Here is a 20174-nt window from a genome sequence, read left to right as displayed (position 1 = left end):
AGTCACCCCTCCCACTCACTCACCCGTTCAGCAAAGGGTCACTCAGGGCCTCCCGCGGATGCAAACTCCGTCAGGAGAGAGTTGAGTAATTACGAAGGTGCGAGCGCCAGCTGCAGGGAACAGCGCCCACCTGGGATGCCCGGGGAGTTCTCCTCCCATGAGATCCCGGAGCTGAGATCTTAAGGACCAGTAGCCGTCAGGGGGCAACCGCGGGAGGGCAGACGTCAGTCAGCTCGCCTGTCCCTTCCGCAGCGTCCCAACGACGAGGACCCGAGAATGTAGTTACCGGCCCGCAGCCGCGTTGCCCTCGGAGGCGGGACAAGCACTCCGGGCCTCGCCGGCCGCGCGCTAGGGATGCAGAAGGGTGCGCCCCGTTCCCAGGCCGGCTGCCCGCTGCGCCCGGCCGCACGGGCTGTAAGCGCGGGCGCTGCCCACTCGCTACCCTATTGGACGCTTGGCATGAGTGATAGCAGTCAGAGCCAACGAGGGGGAAGGGGTGGGCCCTCTGGCGCGGCTCCTCCGCCTGGCCAGGGAGATGTTTTGATTGGCAGATGACTTCAGCTTCGCAGGCACCTGTCCGTAGTCCATTAGGTACGCGGTCTTTAACTCCCACTCTGCACGCCTTCCTCCGCTTTCCCTACCCACTCCCAGGACCAGCCAATGGCTTCAGGATAGAATATTCCCTCCCAACCAATTAAAAATGGCTCTAAACTTGACGGACGACTTCCCTCCCCTGATCAGCCTAGCTCCTCCCCCCTGCCAATTGGTTTAGGAGAGGGGGGCGGGTGTATCCAATCAGCACAACACAGGCTCCTTGATTGACGTACGGGCCCTCGCGCTGGCGTGTTGTGCCTTGAGGCGGGAGGAGGAGGAACGGGGAGCAAACCTGAGCCAATCCTAGCAGCCTGCGCGGGAGGCCAATCGAACGCCGCGCCTTGGAACAATTGCCCAATCGGCGAGAGGGGGCCGGCCGCATCACTGACAATGACCAGTAGGACGCGCCCGAAGGGCAAGAGCGACGTGCAGCGGGAGCAATGGCAGGCCTATATTCGGGGCTTGGGGGCGGGTCGGCGCCAGAGACGAGAAGAGAGGAGGGAGGCCTCCTCCGCCGCCGCCATCTTGGACCGGGCCCGTCAGCTTCCGCGGAGCCATCGGCAGACGCCGCGGCCTCCCTTGAGCCCCGACCCCGTCGTCAGAACAACCCCGGGCCCACTTTCCCCCACCCCACTTCCGCTCCGCGCCGCTATCGCGATAGCGCCCGGGCCCGGGGCGCGAGAAAAAGGCGGCGGGCGCTCGCCTCCCCCGCCTATCGCGATACGCTCCTCAGCGGCGGCGCCAGCTCCTGTGGTGAGAGCGTCAGGCTCGACTGGGCCGGACCCCTTCCCCTCCTCCCCCCGGCGCCGTCGACCGCCTTCCCCGCCTCCCCCGCCCCTGCGACACCGCCTCCTGTCGCGACATGGCCGCCCCCGCCCCCGCTCGGCCCCCGGGTGCCCAGCGCAGCGCGGGCTCGGGGCAGCGCGGCCCCAGCGTCCGCCGTCCGGGCCGTGCGCGCCCCTCCTCCCGCCGCTCCCTCCTCCGCGCCCCTCGGTGTCGCCCGCAGTCCGCCCGCGACCCCGGCCGCGCGTGGCGTCCGCGTCGGCCCCGCGGGGTGTGGGGTGTGAGCCGCGGGGCGAGGTGCCGCCCCTGCGCGTCGCCGTGTGGCTGCGGGCGCCGGGGGCTCAGGTGCAGGCCCCTGACCGGAGCCCCTTCTGGGCGGGGTGCCGCCTTCCCCCGGGTGAGGGGCTGCGAGCCCCCAGGACAGGGACCGCGGGCGGGCGCCCCGCGACATGCGCCCAGCGCGGGTGCCGCGGCTGCTCCTCGGAGGCGGGGCGGGGATGAGCCCCCTGGACTGGGGACGCTGCTCACAGTTGGCGCCTCGGCGAGTCTCCACCAGTTTGCATGTAGTGCTCCCGTCCTAGTGAAAAGCCCCGAAGCCTCAGGCTGGGGAGGCAGGGCTGGCCCCGTGTCGCCCACCGGCCTCGGCGCCCACCCTGTGGTCTGGGTGTCTGCTCCTGGCTTTGCGGCTGGATCCAGACCCTGGGCTTCAGGGGCGGGCTCCTGCTGTCACTCGCACCTCGGGGTGGGTATGGTGTGGCCGCTTAGCTACCTTTGGTCTCAGGTACCTGCCTGGCCCCGTCTTGGTGACACCCCTTAAACTCCCACTTTCTCGGTGTGGTTAACGACCTCCCAGTGTGGGCGGGGCAAGCGCCCCTTCTTCTAAGTCTAGTACCTGCCCCTCTGTTCAGGGGCTGTCACCTCCGCCAAGGGTAGTTAGTGCTTCGGCCCTTTTGGTCCGGGTTTTCTGACACCGTCCTCCCCTGCCCTCTCCGTGTAGGTTGTCATTTCCCGGGTCTCAGGCTCGTAACCCGGTTCACATCAGTCCTTCCCTTGGGGTGTAGTCTTTCCTGGACGCAAGGATCCCCCCTCTGTGCTCTTGTAAAGCCCCTGGCTGTGGGCGTGTAAGCTTCCCGGCTATGAGGAGCCCCTCTTGGTGTCAGCAGCCCCAGAGGCGGGGTTCACACTCACCCACAGCCATGCTGCTGGAGCCCCAGGAGGATAAGGCTCCCTGGAGCTGTGAGGTGTGGGCTTTTGGGGCTAGGCTGTGCTCTTTCTCCAGAGTAAGGAATCTTTATGGAGTTGCCTCCCCCAGGGGTCGGCTCCCTGTCTTCCTTGGTATTGGCCCCTCTGTGCCTGTCCCTGCTGTGGGGCTAAGGACCCTCTCAGGTGTAGGTGCCCAGGGCTAGTGCTTCTGCCCTGCCATGATGTCTCCACAGGGGACTGATGCTCCTGCCCTCTATCCTGAGGCACAGGTTCCTTGCTGTGGGGTGGAAGGTGCCTGAGACTGGAGGGGGAGACCCCACTGTCTGTTGTCACTTTCCTTAGGACTAAAGATTCCTCTGGTGTACCCTTTCTCAGGTGGGATCCCCAGGACCTAACACACCTACCTACGGTGCAGAGGCTCAGGTCCTGTGTGGCAGCGCAGCAGCCTCCCAACATTACTCCCCAGGAGGCTGGAGCCCTCAGGGAGGGACCGCTTGGTGTTAGTCCCAGGACTCAGCCTTCTCCTCCTGCCCTACTCCTCTCAGGCCTTGGTGTGGTAGTGTCACCCCCACTCCCCTGGTGAAGTTTTGGGCACTCTTAGTTTGGGCCCTTTGTTTCGTGAGTGTTGGCTCTTGGGGTCTGGCGCACGGCTCACCCACCCACCCTCAGTGTAGGCTCCTTAATTGTGGTGTGTGTCCTCTTGGACAAAGGACTCCCTTTGGTTAAGTCTCCTGGGCCAAGCTTCCCAGGTTCCTTGGCGCTGTTTGAGACCCCTTGCTGTCTGGGAGCAGGCATGCTGCTGGGGAGGACCTTGATGGATCCTCCAGAGCAGTGGGGCTCTCCTGTGGTGGCATCTCCACTTGAAGACTCAAGCTCCAGCTTCCTTTCTCTCTGATCCTTTACTGGGGGATCTAAAGTACCGGCACCCTCAATGAGGGGTTTTCTTTGCAGGGAGGGGTGTTGCCTCCTCTGTGGCTGAGGCTCCTGCCCTCTGTAGTGCCCAGTCTCTAGGGCACAGGTATCCTGAGCCTGTGGTGCCTGCCCTTCTCTGGAGGCACTGCCTTCTACATCACGCAATGTCCTGTGTGGGTCTCAGCTATGCCACTTTGAGGTTCTCTCTGAAACATCACCTCCCTGGGCTAGGACTCTTATTCCCCTGGCACCTTCTGACTCCTTCAGGACTTCTTGCTGCTACGGGCTGTCCCCCTCTCTGGGGGGGATCAACTCCCCTGGGCCAGCCATCCCAACCCCTCAGCCTGGGGACTTGGAGAAGGCACCCCCTCATGAAGTAGTGCAGTGCCTTGTTTAGGGGCATAAACAGGGGGTCCTGTCCCTTGGGGCGGAGGTAGGGAGCACATACTCTTGTGTGACATTCCTGTCCCCTCATCCCACCCCCAGGCAGCAAGAGGCTTTTCTGTATGAGGGTGTTAGAGCTAAGACTCATCCCTGCAACCTCAGTGTTGGGGTCTGGGCCCTCATATATACTTCTTATGTTGAGTCTCCTCTCTTCAACTATCTCCTGGGTCCTTTTTCTGGCTGCTTCGCCTTCCTGGAGCTGGTATTTCCCTTGGGCCAGGCTTGGGCCTCACCTTGGCATGTCAGCTGGCCCTGGGCTGCGAGTGTTGCCAGTTTTCTTGCTTGGCTTGTTGCAGAAGAGATTTGCCACACCCACCTACCACCATGCAGAGTGGGTCCCTGTGGAAGGACCAGTGCAGCCTCTTTGAGGTTGAGGGACCTGCCCTGTCTTTATGGGCCTCCGTCCTGTTCAAAGCCTGCTCTCTGGTAGAGGCCCCCTCTCTGGGGGGCAACCTCGCATAACCCTCCCTTTTAGAGACCCTGATCTCCCCTGGTCTTTATGTCGGCCCAAAGGTGTAGCTCCCCCTCCCCCAGGCAAAAGCTCCTGGTGACTCTCTTGGGACCTCAGTTCCCTCTTGGTCACCTGTAACTCCCTTAGGGTGAAGATGCCCCTCTTTGAGTGCTGGGTGCTTGCCCTGACGGTTTGTGTTTCCGAGTCTACATTACCGGTGCTCTGATATGTAACCCCTTCGTACGTGCAGATAGCTCTTCTCAGCGAAGGTCCCCTTTCACCCTCTCGTCTTCTGAAGAGTTTTCTCCTCCCAGCCTCTCGAGTCATGCCACCTGCCCCCAGACATCCAGCCCTTCTTGGTATCCACCCCTTTGGGTTTGGGGTATTATCTCCTTTGATTTCAGGGTTTGCTCTGGGATAAACTTTTTCACGTTCTAAGGCTCTCTCTACTTGGGACCCAGCCCTGTCAGTTTGGGTGGGTTTAGCTCTTCAAACTTATAGGCATTTCTATCCCCTACCTCCTTTCTGTCCCTTACAGTTCACACCCCCCCAATATCAGACCCTTCTTTGGGAGGTGCACCTATTTTTTGTCTCCTTACTTGGCTGAGAGTAGCCTCTTAGGTGTTAGGATCTAGTCACCTGTATCCTCTACCCCTCGATAGAAAGTGAGGTCTCCACGTCTCGTACCTTCGTCCCTAGCAGTCAGCTGTGTGCTGCATGGCTTTCTCCTGCTCTGATTAATCCTTTTTTGAGTGCCCCATGCTCTAGGAATTTTCCATTTCCTAGGTCAGACGTACACAAAAAGTGTATCTATTTTCTCATTTCAACAAAGTTCCAGAGTGGTGTTAGCCAGACCCAGTGCTGGGCAATCAAGGCAGCAATCAAGGGCCAGGTCCTTGTCATCAGAGTAGATGCATCTTCCCTGTACCATCCTGTGCACCCACCTCTTCCCAGCCTCTTTCTTGTCTCTGTGTTTGCACCAGCCAGAGAATGAATGTGCATTCCTTCCCCATCTCTCCCAGCAGCGTCCGTCTCCAAGAGAGTATGAAGAGAGTGCGTCTGTAGGGCAGGGAAGATGGCGGACAAGCGAAAACTCCAAGGTACTTGGTGACTGCCCACTGCCTGTGCCATGTGCCCTCAGAACTCCTCTTTGGGTGCCTGCTGCCTCGGCAGGTGCTCACTGCCTTCCTTCCTTCCTGGCCAGGTGAGATTGATCGCTGCCTCAAGAAGGTGTCCGAGGGCGTTGAGCAGTTTGAAGACATTTGGCAGAAGGTACAGGGTCTGGACCCTAAGAAACTGGGTCTCCAGGGAGGAGGTTCAGGGTGTCTGGTGTAGACCAGGGAGAGGGGATGCTGAGGACCTCAGGGAAGCAGCCTGTAGATAGATTGTGGGGTGTCCCCAGAGTCCTCAGCACACACAAACGGGCACTAGGGCAGCCAGTCCCACACTGATGTGCATTCTCTCCACCCTCAGCTCCACAATGCAGCCAACGCGAACCAGAAAGAAAAGTATGAGGCTGACCTAAAGAAGGAGATTAAGAAGCTTCAAGTGAGGGGCTGGGGGCCTGGACACCTGTGTCCTGAGGGTGGCAGGATGGGGAGAGTGGACTATTGGGTCCCAGGGAGAGGAGGGCTGGAGGCCTCAGTGCCTGGGACCTGAGGCAGTCTGACTGTCTTGCTTTTCCCTTCAGCGGCTGAGGGACCAGATCAAGACATGGGTAGCGTCCAACGAGATCAAGGACAAGAGGCAGCTCATAGACAACCGCAAACTCATTGAGACGGTAGGAGCCCAGGGCCTGGCATCTGAGAGGTGGGAGGGCCCCCAGAGGTCCTGAAAAGATAAGGCCTCTGCACCAAAGGAAGGGGACAGGCATCAGGCTGGAAGCCCTTTGCCAACTGCACTCTCCACAGCAAATGGAACGGTTCAAAGTTGTGGAGCGAGAGACCAAAACCAAAGCCTACAGCAAGGAGGGCCTGGGCCTGGCGCAGAAGGTGGACCCCGCCCAGAAGGAGAAGGAGGAGGTTGGCCAGTGGCTCACGGTGAGTCGGGCAGAGAAGGGGAGGTAACCTTGCGGCCCTGACACCCTGGCATCTAAGGGGATGCTGGCTGATCCTCTGCCTTTCCTTCCTTATTCCCTAGAACACAATCGACACCCTAAACATGCAGGTGGACCAGTTTGAGAGCGAAGTGGAATCACTGTCAGTGCAGACACGCAAGAAGAAGGGCGACAAGGATGTGAGTGGGGCCGGCACCCATAGGGTCAGGTGGGCTGGCTGGTGGGCTCAGGGGTCCAGTGGCGGGGTTGGAGGACACAGCTGACTTGGGCTGGTGCAGGGAGGAGGTGAGGCAGTCTTGGGTCCTGTCTAGGTGAATGGTGGGGACGTCAAGGAGAAGGAGCAGTTTCAGGAGAAGGTGCAGAGTTCTTCCAGCTCACAGAGTATGTGTGAGACCCAGTGGACACCCAGGGAGGGAGGTCCAGCAGCTGAAGCTGTGGCCTCATAGCACTTAGAGGGCCCCTGGTCCTAAGAAGAGGACAGTGGGTACAGATAAGGCGGGACCTGAAAAAACAGTTCATTTGGCCGGAGGAGAAGTGAGGTCTGGGACAAAGCCAGATGTTCGGTACTCCAATCCCCAAAATGCAGCAGGTTTTGAGTAGGTTGTAGGCTGTAGATTGTGAGTTCACAAGGCTGCACACCATGTACTTGTTGGCACAGGAAATACAGGGAACAGAGTTGGGTCCTCAGGAAACTGGCACTCAGGGGGATGGCCTGGGGAGAGGGAGGTATGCCAGAAATGGGCGTCTGAGCCTGAGGGCTCTGGGAACCCGGCTTGAAGGGGATATAGAGTCACCTGCTGAGTAATGTTTGGTTGACGACAGACTGTGTAAAAGATGGTGGTCCCGTGAGATTGTAATGGGTTATAAGCAAAAAGTTTGCTGTGATATTTAAAGGAAAGGCTGGATCTGACTTCAATGTTGAACTTACTGCCTGAGCCAGGTGGTTTAAATGAGCATGCTGTTTTCCTGCCCTGTGTGGGGAGTGGGCTCGGGAGGAGGGGCTCGCGGGAGCCCGTCCCCTGCCTGCACCTGCACACGCAGGCACACACTTGTGTATACACACTTCCCTTTGCTCCTGGTTCTTTTTCTTCCTTTATATTGTTTCTCATCTCCAGCTTTGTCTCTCTGGGTCTTTAGATTTCTTCTTTCCCCGTCTTTTCCTCCTTCCGTTCTAATATCTACCCGCCTCCATCCACAGCGCTCCCCCTGCACCTCCAATACATGCACACACACGCACACGCACGCTTGATTGTTTTCTGGATATGTTTAGGTACACGAATGTCTTCGTGGTGTTACAGTTGGTACAGTACTTAGTACAGCGATGTGCTGTACAGTTGCTCGCCTTGGGGCACTAGGCTGTACCAGGCAGCCTGGATGTGTAGTAGGTCATACATTCCTGGTCTAGGCAAATGCCTCTGTGATGGTCACACAACAGCAAAGTTTCCTGACGACACATTTCTCAGAACAGGTCCCTGTTGTTGAGTGATGCGTGGGGTTAAAACTGGGCCTGAGGTGTCAAATCCTAAAGGGAATTGGGGCCTTGAGAGGAGTAGGCACTTGAAGTGACTAGGAGCCAGGCTTCAGAATCTGGGCTCCTTAGGGAGACACAGCTAGGGTGGGGGGGCATGGCCATGATGAGGGCTGTGATGATTGTAAACTGCAAACTCCCTTGAGTGAGGTCACCATTATTATTTTCAGAGCTAGACAGGGGGTGAGTGTGTGTTTCTGTATCCCAGAAGGTAGTTGAGCCACCAGGGGGCTCAACAGAGGTAGGAGGTCGAGGCAGTCACAGGAGGCACATGGGGGGGGGGGCCAAGGGGTTGGGAGGCACAGGGATCCCTGAGTCCTCTCCAGGTTTGCTGGGACATCTAGGGCAGCTGTGGGATCCCTGAGTGGTCAGGGCGGGCAGACTCCACACTGTCCCCACCGGGAGGGCCCTGAGTGGAGCCTCTGGTGTGCAGGGGGTCGGGGACTGAGGATGGGTTCTGTGGGGCAGGAGGGTCGGGCGGCGCCCTGCAGCCCCTGAGCCTGGCCCTGGGCTCGCCAGCAGAAGCAGGACCGGATTGAGGGCCTAAAGCGGCACATCGAGAAGCACCGCTACCACGTGCGCATGCTGGAGACCATTCTGCGCATGCTGGACAATGACTCCATCCTGGTGGACGCCATCCGCAAGATCAAGGACGATGTGGAGTACTACGTCGACTCCTCCCAGGACCCCGACTTTGAGGAGAATGAGTTCCTCTATGACGACCTGGACCTCGAGGACATTCGTGAGGCCCAGGGGTGACCTGCGTGTGCAGGGCGGTGGGGGCTGGGCAGGAGGGCATCCCAGCCAGCTCAGTACGCCCCTCCCCTGCCCCAACAGCACAGGCGCTGGTCGCCACCTCCCCCCCCAGCCACAGTCACATGGAGGATGAGATCTTCAACCAGTCAAGCAGCACACCCACCTCTACCACCTCCAGCTCGCCCATCCCACCTAGCCCGGCCAACTGCACCACGGTGAGGCCCAGGGTCCCAGCCCGAGGACATGGAGGCTAGGTCTCAGAAACGGCCTGTGGGAGGGTGATGGGGGAAGTGAGGACCTCAGCCTCCAGGGTCTGGGCCCTAGAGGTCACATAGGTTTCTGATTGTGCCTCTCCCACCCCAGGAAAACTCTGAAGATGACAAGAAGAGGGGACGCTCGACAGATAGTGAAGTCAGCCAGGTGGGTCTGATGGGCATGTCACTTGCTCATTCTTTAGTTCCCAAAGGTGTACTGAGGCCTGAGTATGGCTACAGTGCAGGGCTTCAGGAACAGGCAGCCCTGAGGGAGGCCTGAGGGCCAGGCAGATCAGTGCTGTGGTCCAGGGGTGGCCCAGGGCACCGCCCCCAGCCTAGGTGGTCAGAAGCTGTTCTGGAGGGGCATATCTGCCCTGGGTGTTAGAGGAAGACGAGCTTGCCCAGTGGGGAAAGGTGGACATTCCTGGGCGAGGTGTAGTGGCAGGTAACACAGGCGAGTCGTCAGTGAAAGCCAAACGTGTCATAAGGTGAGCCTGGCCAGGTGTGTGGGGCTGGCTGTGAGCGCAGGGCCTAGGATGGTCAGGCTGAGGGTCAGACCCTGTGTGCCGCTCCGAAAGGGCCCAACCAGCCTGAGGCATGCTAGGTCAAGTCAGGCAGGTTTCCTTTCTTTGGGAGGTTCTCGGTCTTTGGCTGCACTGTGATGGATCTTGTGAGTTTCCCAGAGGTGTAGCGCTTATTAGAATTTCTTCTTCCCCCTTGTGAACCTCGTGAATCATTAGCACCTCTCAGGATGGGAGCACACCTTGGGAAACGCTGCTTAAGGTGTTATCTTTAGGCAGGTGTGGAGCAGACCTGAAGGCCCTCTATGGGCTGATGAGAGGGCCGGTCCCTGGGCCCCTGAGGTGGGAGGTGGTGAGGCTGGTGTGGGACCCTGGTGAGCAGGCGCGGTGCCAGGCAGGAGTCAGCCATGAGTCCCGCTTGAAGTGGGTGAGCCCGAGGTGCCTGTGGGGCATCAGGATGGCAGACCAAGGTGGCCAAGAGCGATTTTCTTCCAGCAGCTCCACCTCGGGTGCTGTGGGCATGTTACTGGCCTGCTTTCTGGGGTGTTGCTCATTAACACCCACCATGCTTTAGTGACCCTTTATGTGATGTTTGGAATTACTGTCTAGTGTTCAGCTTTCTTTTTTCTTTTGGACTCTGGGTTGATTCCATCTGACCTCAGACTGAAGCTATTTAGGGGTTCCCACTACACCCCTGTTGTGGACATAGGGTTTCTCCTGCTGAAACCTCAGCTGTGTGTCAGATCCCTCTGGCTGAGGGGACATTGTGGGGACTTGTTCAGGCAGGATGGGAAACACTGGGTTGGGTTAGGGGTGCATCAGTGTTTTAAGCATGAAGGTGGCGATTGAAGCCATGAGGGTGAAGTCAGCTGGGCCCCAGGAAGGGTGTACAGGAGGCTCGGCATCCCTGCTAGCCCTCTGGGTCCTGACCTTCTTCTCTCTCCCACTTGCAGTCTCCAGCCAAAAACGGCTCCAAGCCAGTCCACAGCAGCCAGCACCCTCAATCCCCAGCTGTGCCTCCCAGCTACCCACCCGGCCCCCCACCTGCCACCTCTGCCCTGAGCACCACCCCTGGCAACAATGGGGCCCCCGCCCCAGCAGCACCTCCAAGTGCCCTGGGTCCCAAGGCCAGCCCAGCTCCCAGCCACAACTCGGGCACCCCAGCCCCCTATGCCCAGGCTGTGGCCCCACCAGCCTCCAGCGGGCCCAGCGCCACCCAGCCCCGGCCCCCCAGCGTCCAGCCCGGTGGGGGAGGTGGGGGAGGCAGCAGCAGCAGTAACAGCAGTGGAGGTGGAGGTGCCGGCAAACAAAACGGTGCCACCAGTAAGTGGAGGGGCAACTGGGGGGCAGGGGGTCCTGGGGTAGCCGTTGGTGGCCCCTTTCATCTCCTCTTCCTTTCCCCAGGTTACAGCTCAGTCGTGGCAGACAGCCCAGCAGAGGTGGCTCTCAGCAGCAGTGGGGGCAGCAACGCCAGCAGCCAGGCTCTGGGCCCCCCATCTGGCCCCCACAACCCACCCACCAGCACCTCGTGAGTGTCTGGCCTCCACAGGGTTGGGGACAGGCTGTGTCTGGCACACACAGTCACAGGGAACCCTCTCTGGCCAGTCACGCAGACAGGCCCTGCCCTGCTGAGTGGGACTCCCCCATGAGCTGTATTCCACCTCTTTCCATCTAGGACGCTGTGCCCTTTGCAGTGTACAGCATCCCTCATCTGATTGGGGTTGTTCTCAGCCCCACACACCCCCTTGGGCACTCTGACTTCCACTTTCCCAGAAGAGCTCTTGTTTGGCCCCCGCCCCCCATTTTCTGTTCCCTGCCCCAGGGTCCCCTGACTCCATGAAGGGCTCCATGTCTGCTTTTCAGAGTGAAAGACCCCAAAGCCCTCCTTCCAGTCCCAGACCACCCCCTACTTGGTCCCCGATGCCCGGAACAATGACCCACAAGAGAGCTTACCCTCATGGTTGGGACCTAGGAAAGGCCTGCTCCCAGACACCTCAGTCCTGGCTCTGGGTGGGCTCCCAAGGGGAGGGCACCTGCTGAGGCATCCTGTTTTGTGTTTGGAACATCGCTCTCACACCTTCCTCCATGGACTATTCCAGAAGGCTGACCTGTTTCCTAGTAAATTTCAGCTACATGGTTCCTTGGAGCATCCAGAGTCCTCTTTCCCACCTCACAGCTCTTTTTTTGCCCAGAGTCCTTCCCTCCCATCTGTGTCCCTTGTGGATCCTGTCTGCTGGCCTTCTCTCTGTTTTGATCCCTTCCCTTTATCACCCTTCCTGTCCATCTCACCCTTGAAGACACTCCTATGAGCCCACTCTTGTCCCCTTTCCAGGAAGGAACCCAGTACAGCTGCCCCAGCAGGTGCTGGGGGTGTGGCCCCAGGCTCAGGGAACAACGCTGGGGGACCCAGCCTTCTGGTGCCACTTCCTGTGAACCCTCCCAGTTCCCCGACACCCAACTTCAGTGATGCCAAGGCAGCTGGCACTCTCCTCAATGGACCCCCGCAGTTCAGTGCCGCCCCAGAGATCAAGGTGGGTGTAGAGCCTGTGTGTCCTGCCCCTGCCAGCCTTGCCCCAGACCTTCACTCACCCTCCTTCCCCCCACCTCCACTCCTCACACTCTTGTCACTGGCTTTCTTTCTGGTCTTTCCCTGCCGCCCACACCCTCACCTTGTCTCTGAGTCTCTCCATCATACCCCACCTGTCTGCTTCCCTGGGCCTTCCCCTGGCTCCTGGTGGTCCTTGCTCACCTGCTGTCTGCTCTCTGGGTGCCCACTGCCACCTCTCCCTCTAGTTCTATGTTTCCATTTTCCTAAGACGCATTGTACTTTGTTCATACAAACCACTGCCCAGCTCACTGCCCTCCTGTCCCCTTGAAGAAGTCATCTAAGTTGAGAAAAGGCTTGGTGACGTCTGCTCAGGGCCAGTTTGTGCCTAGTGATTGCACCCAGTTCCCACCTTCTGTGCAGAGAGCAGAGCCTTCTGGACTGGGAATGTCCAGGTGCGCCAAGGGTGCTCTGGACCCATGTGATATATCTGGTTTAACCTGTGGAGATGGCCCTGCAAGGCCTCTTGGGGGTTGTGTCTAAGTGGGGGACCCAAATAGGGCAGGTGGGGTCACAGTGGCAGGAAATGCTGATGGAGGAAGAAGTGGGTGTCTGTGCTGGACTTCTAGGTGGGCTGGTGTCGGGATTCAGCAGAGAGAGGAAGAAAGGGGCATCCCCTCTGCAGAAGGGGGTACAGGCTGGCTGATGGGCAGGATGATGGGGTGTCACCAGAGAGAGCAGGGGGTCCTGATGTCCAGGGTCTAAAATGGCATCAGCAGGACATGGGCTTTCTGGGCCCTGAATGTTAAACCTGGTTCCACGGGGCAGTGCAAGTGCCTGACTAGGTCCAAGTCCGCATTGCCCTCTCTTCCTCCCTTCACCTGTCATCATGTGAGACATTGCTTGGGGGCTAGTAGCCCTCTCTTGGAAGCTCGGCCCAGAGTGAGCACTCACACTGAGAGGTACAAAAGACAGGAAGTTCACGTGTGTTCATGTTTCTGGAGCAGGGTCAGCAGCTGTGAGGTTCCCAAAAGGGAACGAGTGCTGGGGTGAGTGGTGGGAGACTTGGGAAAGTTTTGAGTGGTGAAAGGACAGAAACACATGGTGGAGAGGTCCCCGTGCGCCCAGGGAAGACAGGATGGAGAGGGTACTATGAAGGTCTGGTGGGCGAGGACAGGTGGGCTGTGGGCGTGGAGGGATGTGCTGGCAGAAGTGGCTCCTGGAGTTGACAGGAATGGTGTTGCCCATGCAGTGGCAGGTGGTTTGTCCTCTGCCTGCCCCATCCTGAATATTGTGTCTGTGACATCTGCACAGGTACTCTCCTACCTGGCAAGCCCCACACTTACCAGGCACACCCTACTCTTAGGTGCTTCTGTGTCATTCCCCCCAGTTAGGAGCCATGGTGAACAGTCTTACACCAACAGCCTGGGTTTTACTGCCCTCCCCCAGAGCAGGTGAGGGTGCTGGGCCTCTGAATCCCTCTGTCCCAGGGCCTGAGGCACTTTTTCCCTCCCCAGGCCCCTGAGCCCCTGAGCTCCCTGAAGTCCATGGCAGAACGGGCAGCTCTCAGCTCCGCAATTGAGGACCCAGTGCCAACGCTGCACCTGACTGAGCGAGGTGAGGGTCCAGGTGCAGTGGGGGTAGCTTAGGGAGGAAGGGTGCCCCACCCAATCTCATCCAAGGGCCTGCCCTTGCCTGTCCCTACAGACATCATCCTGAGCAGCACAGCAGCTCCTCCAGCCTCAGCACAGCCGCCCCTACAGCTTTCGGAAGTGAACATACCGTTGTCCCTGGGGGTGTGTCCACTGGGGCCTGTGCCCCTCACCAAGGAGCAGCTCTACCAGCAGGCCATGGAAGAGGCTGCCTGGCACCATATGCCCCACCCCTCAGACTCTGAGCGGATCAGGTGAGGGGCTGCAGGGAGGGGGACCAGAGTCTAGGGAAGAGGCTGCAGTGGAGATCTGGTTCCCTGGTCTTGAGACTATATAAAGCTTGCTGGGCACCTGACTTGGGGCTCTCCACAGTAGGTGGGGACTGAGGGGTTCAATGTTGGGATGATCAGGTGACCAAGATGCTCCCACTGATCCATGAGTGGTGGGGAGGCAGGGAGACCGAGGCCAGGCCAGGGGGTGGCCTTCCGCCACCCTTGATACAGGAGGGGCGGCAGGCACTGGCACTGGCACTAACAAACCCGGTCCCCCACAGACAGTACCTCCCCCGGAACCCCTGCCCGACGCCCCCCTACCACCACCAGATGCCACCCCCACACTCGGACACCGTGGAGTTCTACCAGCGCCTGTCCACTGAGACGCTCTTCTTCATCTTCTACTATCTGGAGGTACAGCAGGGCCCCCGGGGCAGCCTCGGGCCCCCCGGCTTCGCCGCCACCGCCGCCGTCCCCCCTCGGGCTGGAGGGGTGAGGTGGGTGCCCCACTGCGGCCACCGGGACCGCACCCCTCCCCATCCCCCAGTCCTGGGCCCCCTCAAACCAAACCTGTCCCTGTCCCCAGTTGAGCACAGGGGTATCAGAATGGCTGAGTTGCCCCACTTCCAGTGCCTGTCCTGTTTAGCTGTCCCTGCAGGCTGCTCACTAGCACTGGGGCAGCCTCTGTGTGACCCGGGCATCATGAATAACCTCTGCCCTCATCCCCCCTGGGAAACTTTCTAGGCTGCCTCCTCTGAGCACTCCTCATGCCTTAGCTTCTCTTCCTCTCAAAGCTTCTCTGGAAGCACTTCCCACCTCCCGTCTCACTTTCCTTCTGACCGGCACTGGTATGTTTTGTGCCCCTACCCAGCTCCAGTTGGAGAGTCTGGCCCATCCTCAGTCTGTGGCGGGGCCTGGGTCAGCCCTGATGCCCTGCCTGTCCCCCTTGTCCCTCCCACTTGGGGGGCCCCCTGATCCCCTGCTGTGCCCTTCCTCCCCCAGGGCACAAAGGCGCAGTACCTGGCAGCCAAGGCCCTGAAGAAGCAGTCGTGGCGGTTCCACACCAAGTACATGATGTGGTTCCAGAGGCATGAGGAGCCCAAGACCATCACTGATGAGTTTGAGCAGGTGAGGCCCCTCCCCAAGCCCTTCCCCCTTCACCACCACTTTTAGCCAGCTCATCTGGGATCTGTCTTGTCATTCATCACTTATCCAACTCCTAGTAATCCCGTAGATCCTGGCCTAAATGTCCCTTCCTTGGGGGAGCCACCCACAGCCACACAGCCCGTGTGCCTGTCTGCTGGCACAGTGGGGTGTGTGGTGTCTCCCACCCAAGACCACACTGCACAGCAGAGGCCTTGACAGCCCCCTTCCTGCATGTCCTCAGAACTCGGCAAATATGATAGGGGAGCTGTTCTTTTTTAAGTGACCTTCTACAGTTCCAATTGTTTGATTGGACGAAGGACTACCTGGGTTTGAACCCACTTCTAGCTGGGTGACCTTGGCAAGGCACGTAAACCTGTTGCCATTGCTGTTTTCTGTAAGAACGGGGTGACAGGACCCACCTTACACAGTTGTGAGGATTAAACAAGTTAATCACACATATGTACTTAATGGTGCGTGCCATGCAGTGCCACGGGCGTGTGGTATGTTGTTCAGAGTACTTTTAGTTGGTTCCACGTTGCTTTTTCCACCAGTCATCTGCCTGATGCAAGCACTGAACAAGGTCCTTGTCCTCAGAGAACTCAGTCCGCTCCCCTCGGTTCTTACAGGTTCTTTGAAGCATTTCAGCCGTTCAGAACCCAGCCCCATTCCCACTGTGCCTTCTCTGACACTACAGACCTCCCGTTCCCTCCTGGTTGGGCCCAAAGTAATCCGCCAAGTTAGTGTATTTCCAGGCACCACTCCTTCAGAAAGCCCCATACGCTGTCACCATAAACGTCTGTCCCGTAGACAGCCTGTTCTGTCTCTAGCGGGGCCATGGCCTCGAGGGGTTGGTGAAGATGCAGTGCTAGCACACGTCACTACTCGGCACCTGAGCCGTGCTCTAAAGCCACAGCCATCCTGAGAAGCACGAGAACTTCACAGACGTGCCCGGGCCTCGGCCCAGCTCTGGCACGTGACCTCTGCACCTCTCTCAGTTTCCACTAAAGCGGGTGTGATAACCTTTCCTACCTGAGAAGAGCAAGGCCAGGGCGGAGTGAGACGGCGCACACATGCAGGGCCTGGTGCCTGGCACCTGGCACACCCATGGCCCTAAGAACAGTCCCCTTTGTCTATCGATTGGGCCCAGCACCTCCTCGTCCACTCACTGACCGCCTTCTCCCCCGGCCAGGGCACCTACATCTACTTTGACTACGAGAAGTGGGGCCAGCGGAAGAAGGAAGGCTTCACCTTTGAGTACCGCTACCTGGAGGACCGGGACCTCCAGTGACACCGGCCCCTCCCTTCACCCTCCCCTCCCCCAGCATGCTGATCCCCTGCCCAGGTGAGGGCTCTGCCCTGGAAGATGGGGAGGCCCCAGGCCATGGGGCAGCCCCCTCCCCCAGGAAGCAAGGAGGGGCCGGGAGGTTTTCTCTTCCTCTCAGCCCCACCCTGGGGGCCTGGGGGCAAGGGCTGTCCCCCCTCCCCTCTCCAGTGAGGGACATTTTTTGGTAAACCTATTTTCATTTTGGAAAATATTTATGAATAAATAGTTTTATATGACGGCTGGCAGCAGCAGCCTCTCCTATACCCCTCAGGAGTCAGTGAGCCAGAGGAGGGTCCTGCCAGCGGGGGCGCCGGGCCAGCTGGGGGTTGAACTGGGAGTTGTACCGCCTCCGCCGATCATCTGCCTCTTCTGGCTGCTCCTCCTGGGGTGCCCCCCCTCGGACCCGGGCCAGCAGGGCCTCCGCCCGTGCCCGCTCAGCCGCTTCCCTCCGCAGGCGTTCAGCTCGAAGCTGGTCCAGGGATGGGGACCTGGGGAAAGAAGAGTCAGGTTAGAAAGCTGGTAGCCCTGGGAGGCCCCAGCCTCCCGAGAGGGAGCTGCCACCTGGACCCCCTGCCTGCATCTGACATGCTCCTGGCCTTGGTGCCTGGAGCCCCTGGGACCAGGAAGCTGGCCTCAGGCCAGGGGCAAAGATCTGCACCTCCCTTTCTGGTCCCAGTCTCAACAATCAGGTGCACCTTCAGATTAAGAAAGCCCGCTGTTAATCAGCTGTGTGGCACTGAGCACACACTGGGCCTCTCTTGGCTTCAGTTTCCCCTTCTGTAGGAGGATGCTGGTCAGTACTACTCTTCTATGCTCGGGTCTGCCGTCTTAACTCCATGGTTCTCAAACTCTGGTCTCTCAAAACTCCAGGACCCCGCAGAGCTTCCATGTCTGTGGGTTTTATGTTAACATTCAGCACATTAGAAGTGAAAACAGATCTTGGAAACAAGTGTATGTCCCACTAGCCATCCGAGCAGCAGAACCTTCCCACGTCTCCAAAACCTCCGTTGCAACTTGAGGATGGATATGAAAAGCTAAAAGGTGTTGCTATGGGCTTGACCTTGCCAAGTTCCTGAAGGGGTGTCAGGACCCCAGGGTCACTGAGAAACATGTCTCTGCCCAGCCATCCCATCCCAGTTCCACCTCTGCGCCCACTCGGGCTTCCTCCTCACTCTTTGGGCCGCTGTTTCTCAGACGCCTCTTCCTTTCTGCTGTGTCTGCCATGGTCACCACTGTGCCTTCTCTTCTTCCCCAAATGCTTCTGCATCTCCAGCAGAGGGTCCAGACGGTTCTTGATCTTCACATCTGGTCCTGGGCCGGGTGGGGGGGCCCTTCGATCCGGAGGCAGCTGGTACCAAGGGGGCTGAGTCTGGGCTTCTGCTGCACTCTGGCCCAGGTATGTCAGGATGCCCAGAGCTTTCTCCTGCCTCTCCTGAGGGGGACAGGAAACATGGAAGGTTGTCAAGTTTGTCTCCCCTCAGGGAGCCCTGGGTGTGACAACGGACACCATGGCTGGGAAGCCATTCATCCAGCAAGTACTGAGGGCCTGTCATGAACCAGCTCTGCCAGACACTGGGGACACAGGAGGCCAACACACATAGGGGTCTGCACTGGGGTGCGGTCGTGGCTCTAACAGAAAGCATGGGGGGAGAGTTACTTTAGGATTCAAAAGGCAGGCATCTTTGGGGATATAAAAATCTGATAAAAGCCAAGCAAGGCTGAGAAGTGATTGAGGTAGGGGGAGGGCAAATTCACCTGAGGGCAGGTTAGTGACAGGATCTGATTTACATTTTACAAAGCTCCTACACCCTTCCCAGACCCCTCCCCTAGAGTCTTGATATCAGGTTAAAGAACTGATGGGTCTGTACCTGCAGCCTCAGAGTTGGGGTGGGGGAGGCTCCAGCTTCCACTTCTAGGCCCCTGCAGGCCCAGATGGCTGTAACCAGCACTTGAGAGCTGTTCTGGGTATAGACTCACTTAATCCCCACCTGTTCTCTAAGCTCCTGTTAGCGCCTGAGGGCAGAGTGCTCCCTCCACCCAGGTACATCAGAGACTGAGGAAGCCTGCTAGAGGGGCTTACTTTCTCCTGGCGCTTTTCTTCCTCGTACTCTTTGTTGCCTCTGGTCACCCCTTTCCCTTCCTCCAGCAGCTCCCGAAACAGGTCCACGGGGCCAGAACTCGGGGCTCCTGTGTCTGCTGCTTCGAGCTCAGGTAGTGAGTTCCGATGCGCTTTTTTCCGTAGGAATTCTGTGCGGGCCTGGGGGAAAAGAAAGTTATAGGCAAAACATTCAGAGACTTGTGATCCAAGGAATCGTGAATATGGTATCAGCCACAGAGAACTGCATGGTGCTAGGGGCCACTTGAAGGAAGGAGGGACACTGGGAACCCAGAAGAGGCACCTGTCCCAGCCTGGGGGTAGAGAGGGGAAATGAGGTGCTGCCGGGGTTGGTAAGGCGCCTTTCAAACAACATACCAAAGGGTTTCCCAGTCGGTGACACAACAGACAACTATGAAGGCAGCCAAAACATGTATCGGGACCGGTGATCTAAGTTCTAGGCAGGGCTCCAAGTCACTACCCCAGTTGAATTTTTGTTTATTGTTTGTTTCTTGTTTTAGAGAGGGAGAGATACCTTGATTTGTTGTTCCACTTATTTATGCATTCACCGGTTGCTGCTTGTATGTGCCCTGACAAGGGATCGAACCCACAACCTTGGCATATAGGGGACAATGCTGAAAACAACTGAACTACCCAGCCAGGGCCCCCAGTCGATTTTCACTCTACTGAAATGTGAATTTAAAAAGCCCAGACTACCTCCCAGCCAGTGCCGAGGACCAGATTAGCTAGCTAAAGGACTGACCGCCAGGTGTAGACCAAACAGGTGAGGAGAGCGTCTGATGCGCGTGTGTGGACGGGGCAGTGCAAAGCGCTCCCCCACCGAGCGGCCTTGGCTTGTGCCCCGTCACTCCACTGCGGCGTCCTCTCTGAAGCCATCTCTCTCCTCTGCACCACGGGGCCGAGTGACAGCGCCCCTCTAACAACGAACGGTGCCGGAGGGGCGTCGCGAGTCAAGCGCTCCCCGGGGCGAGCATCCAGTAGGCGCTCAATACATACACTGCGCAAGCAAACTACAAAGTGGTCCGAGCTTCCTAGGACTGCCCAGGGGCTCCTTTATTCATAAGCTCCCACTCTGCCAGGCACCGCTCTGGCCTCGCGAAGAACAGAAGCGGAAGAAACGAGGTCCAGGGAGGTTCCGCGGTGACCGTCACTCGGGCGCATTCGGCTGGGCACCTAATTCCGCGCAGGACGCACTGCGCCTGCGCGCCGCCCCACTTCCGGGGCGCCTGCGCGCTGGGTCCAGGAGCACCGCCCGGCCGCTTTCGGAGCCTACCTCTTGCTGAGCGAGCAGCACCCTCCGCTCACGCTCTTTCTCCTCCTCCCGGGCCTGGGCCTCGTCACGTCGCACGCGGGCGACATTGTCCTTGTTCCGGACGTGCCAGCTCTTCTTGGGCAAGATGTTCATGGCGCCGTGACGTCCACAGACTGGCAGACCCGCCCCCTAGCACTTCCGATTGGAGACAGGAAGCCCCTCCCTGTTACTCCCGCCCCGGCCACGGATTGGTCCTGGACTAATCGACCGAACGCGTCGAATCACGCGTGGCGTCTCCTAGCGACCGCCTCGCATCAACGTTCTGAGCCAATCCCGGTGTCTCCACTCCAACGCGAACCGGACGC

General features: G+C 58.9%; 2 protein-coding genes across 4 annotated transcripts; one reads left to right on the top strand and one right to left on the bottom strand.

The window, feature by feature from the left end:
- The first annotated feature begins 1075 nt into the window (after window positions 1-1075).
- CNOT3 (CCR4-NOT transcription complex subunit 3) lies at window positions 1076-16677 on the top strand. 3 transcript variants are annotated; one of them, XM_081119618.1, is made up of 18 exons: window positions 1076-1347; window positions 5413-5487; window positions 5592-5659; window positions 5861-5935; window positions 6078-6167; window positions 6298-6426; window positions 6527-6622; window positions 8494-8713; window positions 8809-8942; window positions 9091-9147; window positions 10456-10825; window positions 10907-11030; window positions 11835-12033; window positions 13565-13664; window positions 13755-13953; window positions 14253-14385; window positions 14974-15099; window positions 16307-16677. In XM_081119618.1, the coding sequence occupies exons 2-18, from the start codon at window positions 5463-5465 to the stop codon at window positions 16403-16405; spliced, it is 2244 nt and encodes a 747-aa protein (XP_080975744.1). In that variant the 5' UTR covers window positions 1076-1347; window positions 5413-5462; the 3' UTR covers window positions 16406-16677. The 3 variants fall into 3 exon arrangements, with proteins under 3 accessions (XP_080975744.1, XP_080975742.1, XP_080975743.1); XM_081119616.1 differs by having other exon boundaries at window positions 8491-8713; XM_081119617.1 differs by having other exon boundaries at window positions 5410-5487; window positions 8491-8713.
- Window positions 16638-20029, bottom strand: LENG1 (leukocyte receptor cluster member 1). The gene is made up of 4 exons (XM_081119620.1): window positions 19831-20029; window positions 18522-18698; window positions 17614-17873; window positions 16638-16929 (listed from the first exon to the last, which is right to left on the bottom strand). Exons 1-4 carry the CDS (start codon window positions 19960-19962, stop codon window positions 16716-16718), a joined length of 783 nt encoding a protein of 260 aa, XP_080975746.1. The 5' UTR covers window positions 19963-20029; the 3' UTR covers window positions 16638-16715.
- Between the last annotated feature and the right edge of the window lie 145 nt (window positions 20030-20174).

The sequence above is a fragment of the Miniopterus schreibersii genome (assembly GCF_964146895.1).
Source record: "Miniopterus schreibersii genome assembly, chromosome: 18".
Lineage (NCBI taxonomy): Eukaryota > Metazoa > Chordata > Mammalia > Chiroptera > Miniopteridae > Miniopterus > Miniopterus schreibersii.
The sequence above is the reverse complement of the archived record's forward strand: the minus strand, read 5'-3'. Positions and strand labels throughout refer to the sequence as shown.